This window comes from Barbatula barbatula (genome assembly GCF_947034865.1).
Source record: "Barbatula barbatula genome assembly, chromosome: 2".
NCBI classification, from domain to species: domain Eukaryota; kingdom Metazoa; phylum Chordata; class Actinopteri; order Cypriniformes; family Nemacheilidae; genus Barbatula; species Barbatula barbatula.
Genome location: NC_136767.1, coordinates 13,690,792 through 13,699,038, shown reverse-complemented (window position 1 = coordinate 13,699,038; position 8,247 = coordinate 13,690,792). Strand labels below are relative to the sequence as shown.

At 41.6% G+C, this 8,247-nt stretch overlaps 1 protein-coding gene across 2 annotated transcripts in view; it reads right to left on the bottom strand.

Moving 5' to 3' along the window:
* Window positions 1-814: 814 nt before the first annotated feature.
* fam222ba (family with sequence similarity 222 member Ba) overlaps window positions 815-8,247 on the bottom strand; it is a 39,709-nt gene continuing 32,276 nt past the window's right edge. For both annotated transcript variants that reach the window (XM_079480165.1, XM_079480164.1), the window contains exon 3: window positions 815-4,401. In XM_079480165.1, the coding sequence (XP_079336291.1) occupies window positions 2,690-4,401 (1,712 nt within the window). In that variant the 3' untranslated portion in view covers window positions 815-2,689. The remainder of the gene's footprint in view (window positions 4,402-8,247) is intronic.

Sequence of the window (8,247 nt, the reverse complement as noted above, 5' to 3'; positions counted from 1 at the left end):
TACTCAAAGTTGAAGCTTCCTTATTTTTGTTACATTAGATTTTATAGACTGTGTAGGCCACTGATATACAGCCGCAAAAAGAATGAACTGTTTCAAAATCAGTTTTCCTATTTATATGTGCGTGTTGGGGTAAAATGATCATTTTGTGAACTACTAAAAATATTTCTATAAAATTTTAACAAACAATATAAAATTTGAAAACTGGAGAAACACGTCAAAGATGCTCTGTATTTTTCAGACCTCAAATACTGCAAAGAAAACAAGTTCATATTCACTTTTAAACAATACAGCAGTAATTTTTGTACATGTATTTAAGAAAATGTAAAAAATTACTTTTTATGTAATAACCTGGATTTGTTCTAGACACGGTTTTCATGTGTCTTGTCATGCTGTCAGTCCTTCACATTGCTGTTGGATGTCACTCCTGAGGTTTGTTTTTGTTGAAATTCAACAGACACTGGACTGGCCACAATACATCTAGAAATGCTTTCTTAATTTTTTCTGTGGCTGTATATACTTTTTGCCATGATATTCCACTAAACTGCAAGGTGCTTTAGACAACATCTGCAAATTCATTTTTGTAAATGTCTGCAATTTCCTGAACCAGCTTCCAGTAAGTTCATATATGATGAGAAGAGAAGGCACTGATATGTTCATTACACCAGATCACTGACAAAAATGTACATTCACAAATTATGTTTTAAGGTACTTAAAAGCTGGACAAAAGTATTTTCCATAGAGGAATGTTTATGACTGGTTTATGAGTCAAAATTCCAGCTGTTCACAGCAATCAGTATACAACAGAGTCCGATTTGAAAGCATAAATTAGAACTTTATTTTATTACAATATTACAAAAAATGAGTAGCACAACTCTTACACTCATCAGATTCTTGCCACACATTCAATCGACAGCCACAGAGTGACATATATGAGAAAGACTTCTAAAAGCTTCCTCCATTTCACAGAAATTGCCAAAAAAAGATTTAAATAATGAGGAAAAAATCAAAAATCTTGTTCAGAATTATAAATAGCACAAATTGTAAAACTGAAGCTTTGAAACTTGGAATAAAAAGATTTTGTTACAGCCCAGTACTACGCACAGCTATAAAACATAACAATAAAATATTCTTTATTTCTTTGTTTACATTTATAAAGTAATTCTAAAGAATTGCTTTTCTATTCAACAAAAGCTTGAGTTAATAAAAATAAACAAGGAAAAATGCTGTTCCTTTATAGTCTATTTTTCAAAATCAGAATCATTATACCTTTATTATAATCATGCTTGTTTTCAAAGGAAAGTCCAAGGACTGAATACTTAAGGCTTCATGAGGGCTGTTAAGGAGGGGCAAACAGACAGCGAGTCTAAACAAACGGACTCACCGGCACACACACCCCTTCCACCTTAACACACACACACACACAAGTCTGTGAACCCACATCCACACGCAGCCACATTCATACATAATTATTACACTTCTTTAAAGTTACAGCATTACAGTAGATTAGCCAGTGTACAATAAAATATGCAATTCATCTGCTGTTTCACCTTTTTGACTTTCTTAAGAAAAGTCCACAAATGATCTTGCAAGTGATCAATTTGGTCAATTCAAGCACACTTAACAAAAGATTCAGTAGCAACTTTTACTTTGTTATTCTAAAGTATGAATTTAACAGGATCATACATCCTTGATTTGGTTCATAGTTAGTTTCTACACAATATTAGTAACAAGCCTACAGACACTTTCTTCAGTAGTATGTTTAGTCCTGCAAACCCACGTCCAGCTCCACCACATGTGGCCCACCTGAAGCGACAACGTTCATCTATAAAATTCAAGTAATAGTTTCTCCTATGTTAAGAAGAGTATAATGATTAGGTTAAAATGGCACAGCTTAAACATCCTATAACAGAGAAAATAATCTTTCACAATCATTGAACAAAACTTCACTCGCATTGGTCACTGAGAACGACCATAGCGTAAGCAGGATGTATATATTACTGTTACTCTCTTGTCTTGAAAGTTTCAATGTTTTTGTCTGAAGAAATAGGCTTTTTGAACCCTTTACAACCCAACAACAGCTCACAGGTTGAGACTACATAGATTTGAGACACTAATATATACATTTCCAATGCGGACAGTGTGATAAATAGGGTTCCTTTTGAATAGGAACACATGCTAGGAGCTTTTAGCTACAGTCCCAAAATATCAAAGGACTAACTGACATATTCCCCCACTGCAAAAAAAAGACATAAGTGCTTACTTGCCATCTGGACGTTATAGGTCAGGACTAAATTAAAGATGGCTCAAATGAAAGGAGGTTGCATGAAACGGAAATATGTTCATAAATAACACCTCAGATCCAGGTACTAGGATTTCGACACTAGGAGAATGATAATAACTGATAAAACAATTTCCTCCAGTAAAAGCACTCGCAAAATAAACAAAACAAAAATTGATCACTTGCAAGATCGATAACACAGAATATCTCAGAAACACTGTTCTTCTGTATTTGTAGGTTTGTATAGTTTCTTTTTGTTGAATTAGCGATCATCCTTGAGATTTTCATTCCATCGTTAAGAGCTCATTTAATTTCTTCAGTTCTATTGTTAAGACTAACAGAAGATTACACGCGTGTGTTGGCTGACTTCACTGAGGAGAGAAACTGTTTCTGAGGCTTGTGGGCTGAAGCTTATCTGTACCCTGGGTGCTGGCCTTGCAACTCGGAGGGGGGGACCACTACCCGACCCATAGGGGGTGGCCTGTGCATCTTCCCCATCAGGATGAGATTCTGATCTCGGAAGCAGGGCGTCTGGAAATCCCCTCCCATGCAATCTGCTGGTTGCATCAGATTCGTCTGCCCTATTAAGGCACCCCCTACTAATCGGTAATGGGCTGCTCCTCCTGTGGGGGCGTAGTCCATCCCTGGGGTGGGGTTGGTATTGCCCGTGCCTGCAGGACAATGGAAGGGCACGGGGAGGTCCTGTGAGTTGGAACTGTCGCTGTTGGGCGTGGGAAGAATACTACCCCACACCGACGGCTGGTGGTAGTACTGGCCGTTGGTGTAGTGCGTCACTGCGCCTGGGAGCATTGCATTGTTGCTGTTATTGTTGGCAAGTGGGGGGGAAGGAGTGGAGGGCTTCATGGCATAACGCTGTCCCATGCTGATCTCTAAGGGGTAGTTAATGCCCTTACAGGGGAGGCCAGTGTCATGAGGTGGGGGTTTGCAGGGGTGTCCGCCCCCCTCAGGGATGTGCTGGAGGTGAGCTAGCTGATGCTGATTCCATGACCTCATCTGAGGATTACACTGTGGCTGATGTTGGTGATGTTGTAGATGTTGTTGATGCTGTTGTTTCATATCGTTGTGATACATGCGGTTCATTACCCCCATGTTATGTGGTGGCATCGCACTCACTGGTGCAGACGCAGTCGCATTATCTGGAGGGCCGAGAGCACAGGATGGGTGCATGCGACTGGTATGAGGTGTGCTAGGGTTACCCCCGTGCACCAAGACTCGCGTACTGGCGTTGATGAGTAGATTTCGACCAATGGGACTGGGGTTCGCGATCTGCCCTTCACACATTGACGTACCACCAGGGCCCTGAGCTCTAGACTGGCAGAATTGGTTTATCTGGTGCACTATGCTGTTCAAATCAGCCTGGCGAACCTGGTGGACGCCTCCGGCCATGGACAACGGAATGGTTGAGGTAGAAACAGTCACATTAGGAGGGGCATCTGCAATTAGCAGCTTCCTAGCGCCTACCTGCAGGCTTGGAGGTGGGTTTTGGAGGTGCTGCTGAGGAAGTAGAATGGCTGAAGGAGGGTGGGGGCCTGAATGGCCTAAAGAAGCGGCATGGGAAAGAGTCTGGGGCCTCGGAAGACCCTGGGGTTGATGCGGCATGGAGGCGGCAGGTGGGTGTCTTAGTCCTTGGTGTGGATGTCCAGATTGCTGCTGCTGTTGTAAAGTCTGGAGATTCTGAGGGTGTGGAGGAAGCCCCTGGGTATTCTGGGATCCCCTGGGAGGACCCTGCGACGGGTGGTGCAAATTTAAAGTGCTGGCCGAGGTCGCTGCATATGGGGCGCCTGTGGCATTCATAATCACCTCCGGGTGTAAACGTGCCCGCGTGCCGTCAAAGTCCTTGATGATGCCCTTGACCAGGGGCACTTTAACGATGGCAAGGAGGCCGCTCTTGGTAGGGGCCTGAGAGGAGGGGTAGGGGCTGTATCTGGGACCAGCGGTGTCCAGTCCGTTGACAGTACGGCGAACGTGGTTCCGCTGAGGGACCTTGACGCTGTTGGGGAATATCTTGATGGTGAGTGGATCGTTGGCAACTTTTTTAGCATAAGCATCCAATTCCGCAGGGGTTGGATACTGAGCAGATCTCATCCTTTGTGTAGTGTCCCCTATAAGGAAAAAGGGACAAAAAGTAGAAGAAAATACATTATGCTTTGAAAAAAGTGACTATGACTAAGTATGACCTGCCTATTCAGCATAGAGAGCAAAGCTCTGACGAAGCAGATTTTCTCTCATTACAAACCAGAGCTCCATTACACAGTCAGAAGACCAGAGACCTTAGCACATTGTGAAAATGTTTGAATGTAGTGTGATTTGTGTGGCTATCAAACCAATGCAAACTGTTTCATTTCAATGGGTAAACTGGTTAATGGTAAATGCAAATATCAATTCTGTCAGTATATTTTTCTTACACAAAACTTTAAATCTTTGAGCATTCCACATGGAGGAAAGTATTGGGATTCATAAACAAAATCTTAATATGATAAACCAAAGTAAAAAAGGTATTTCCCGCATTATGGACGTGACATTTACAATCAAAACCTGAAATGTAGACTGTACCAGTATATAGAACCATCTGTTTATATTTTCCTAAGGCTTAGATGTCAGGAAAATATCAGTCTTCAGACATTTTCTATTTGTAAGATTTAAGACACATTTATTTTTCTGGAGAACAAATGCACCAATGGATTGCTCTTCACAGAACATATAATAACCATTATATTTATGAGGAATACGGATCGTTATGAACATGACACTTAACTGCCTATGAAAAATCATGCTGACAACACATCTGACAACTATCATTATGTTAAAAACCTTTGGTAAAAATAATGAATTTTCAAATTGTTTTAAGGTAAATTTAACATTTCTAAGAAAGAATCACTAGCAGATGTTAGATACTTCCTGTATGCCAAGGTGTAACCTGTCATGGCAGGGGCTGTGCACGCAAGACACACGCACACACAGCACTCCGAGTCTTAACAGACTGTCAGACACCATCAATTTCTGTTAAGTGTCTCTTCTTATATTTAACAGCACCTTTGTGATTCCACACTGTGTGAGTCAGTTTAATTCTCATCTGCATTGTCTGTCTGCGAGTGTGAATTGAAACATGTTTTGCCCTGCTCCCATCACTGCTTAAAGACCCCCGTGGGACTTTCAGCAACAGCACATACCATAAAAAAAGATGAAGTAACAGTGCATATGGTAAGCATCTAAGTGAGTTTCTTTCTTGTACTCTACTCATACAACTGCAACCTTCCATTCTTTAAACAAAGACAAAATCTGACCAATGTGCACACACACTGCCATTATTTTCCCAATCACTCTAATGCTTTTAATGGCGAGCATAAATCCGGCCAAATAATTCATTTCAAGAACAAGCTGCCTTTTATGTTTTAGAGGTGTACAGATCTCCGCTCGCGACATAAACTCGCTCTCAGGCAGAGCAGTGGCGCACTAAAGAAAAACATTCCCACCTGACATGACACCTCTGATGTGATGGGATGAGAAGAAAGGTGAGCGGGTGAGAGACAGACAGAAAAACAAAGGAAGAGAGAGCTAGAGAGAAAGACATTGAGGATGATAAGTGCTCTCTGTGAGGCTGCTGTCTGCCTGCTGAAAGGGGGTCTTTGTATAAAACAAGCTTTCATCACTCGAGGGGAGAAAAGCAGGAGGGAGACTTCTGATGTACCCACCTGCACTTCCCTCACACTGATATGACACACACACACACACACACACAGTATTAGCATGCGTTCCTGGCCCCTTCTTCCCCAGTGAGAGGATAGAAAGCCTGTGCACTGTGACTGAGCTCTTTCATCCAGTTTGAGCCGATTCCGTCACTGCTCACGGCTCACACTGCCCCTGACAAACACTGAACAGATACCCAACACTTCCCACCACACTCTCCATAACACATAACCCAACTAACACCCAAAAGAACCATTCACACAAATGGAACAAAGCCACTTTGATAAGTGTTTCTGTAGCTGGAAAAGCATATTGCAACACCCAGTTCACTTTTAAGCAATACAAAAATAATATTTGTACATGCATTTAGGAAAAGTTTAAAGATTATTTTTTTATGTGACAACCTTTTTATCAAACTTTTCATGTCTTGCCGTCAATCTTTCACGTTGCTGTTAGATGACTGTCACTCCTGAGGTTTGGTTTAGTTGAAACAGACACTGGACTGGAATGGCCACAATACATCTAGAAATGCTTTTTAAAAGAAACATTATTTTCTAATTGTCAACTAGATATTTTTGGAGAGGCCTAAGGAAAATCTAGGGGGGAAATCCACCTGGTCCCAGCTCTAGGGTGTAGTATTTATTTAAAACCTCGCAACAGCGTCATTGGGACTACGAAGTCTTATTGGTTGCCAACAAATTATCATACTGTATATTATAAGCTAAAGCACTGAATAAATTAACATGAAGGGGACTGTATACATGGTAGTAAACAAGGGCCACTGAATTTCTAAGGAAAGTGCTAAGCTTTGTACACAATTCTGTAACCACAGATTCTGCGCCGAACAACTAATACAACAAAGAATTGTCTACTATGTTCATCTTGATTAAGCCAATCTTGTTATTAACGTCTCTGGTGAAATGAATGCTTGTTTGGAGCCACAGCAGGCCGCCTAATCATCAACTGCATCCTCCAACACCTCGCACACATCCAACTGTCATGCTGTTCACTCATCTCTCAACTGTCTTTCTCTGCCCTCTATGTGGGCTGTTGACTAAACAAAATGGCCCCTGACATTTCTTTGCTAAATAGCTTTCCTGCCAATCTCAGGGCACGTCAGCTGCCTTCACCAGCCGCCTACATTCGCTCACCTCTTTAAAAGAGAGAGAGAGGAAATAGAAGGGAAATCAGAGGAAGAGCCACGCTGGGCCCAATAAATGAACCACCACAGGACTAGATAAAGGATTCAGGAAGAGGAGACACATTTTCCTAATAAGTCACAAGGGATTCTATCCTTGTTTTCACTGTTTATTCCCTGCATCTCTCTTTGTGTGTCAGCAACAAGCTCCCCTGTGAAGTGACATCCAGGGGAAGGCTGGCTTTTGGTAATGAGGAGTCAATCGAGTTCGGATTAGTCCACAACACAATCTCAACGCTGCCATGCATACACTGCAAAACACAGGGGACAGAGGCAGAGGATGGAGCAGGTCAGCTCTGGGGAGTAACTTCCTAAAAATAGTGACGCAACTAACTCAACCACATCATCAACTGTAATGTCATGTTCGGCCATGCAGCTTTACTGAGGAGTGTGTTGGGAAGTGTTGGGTTAATCAAATAAACACAGACGAAAACTAAGGCAGATGTCCGTTTTCGAAAGCAAGTTCTGAAAAACGTGTTTCTCAAGATTAAATTGTGTTTTTACCAACTTCTACGTACAGGTTGTTTTTAATACGTCAAAGGGCATGGGTCAGTGGGTCACATAACAATAAAAAAAAGTCAGAAGCACCATGTCTGAAATGTATCATAAATGTTTGATTTCTATTTCTATTTCACAATTGTACATTTGTCCACAAATATATATATATATATATATAAGCATTTATTTGATTTTTTAGCAAACTGCCTTTTCAAAAGCGACCTTGGTAGGCTACAGTCTCGAAGGATCAGTGCATCAGGTGGCATGTAAGCATGCACATATAATTGTATGCATCTCACTGAAGGACATCTCTAGAGCTTTTCTTCACGGTCAGGCTTGATACCAGTTCTGACTCGCTTCTCTGGGATTTATCATTAAAACAGTGTTTTTCACTAACCTCTCTCTCGCTCTCATCAGCAGTGATTTGAGGATCACAGTAATCAGGCAAACCCCAGGAGACCTATTACACACACACACGGGGCTGTTACACAGCTATTGCCAACTCTTTCTTTCCAAGTACACCATACACATCTCCTAAATGCCTCTTAACCTCTGAACACACCCA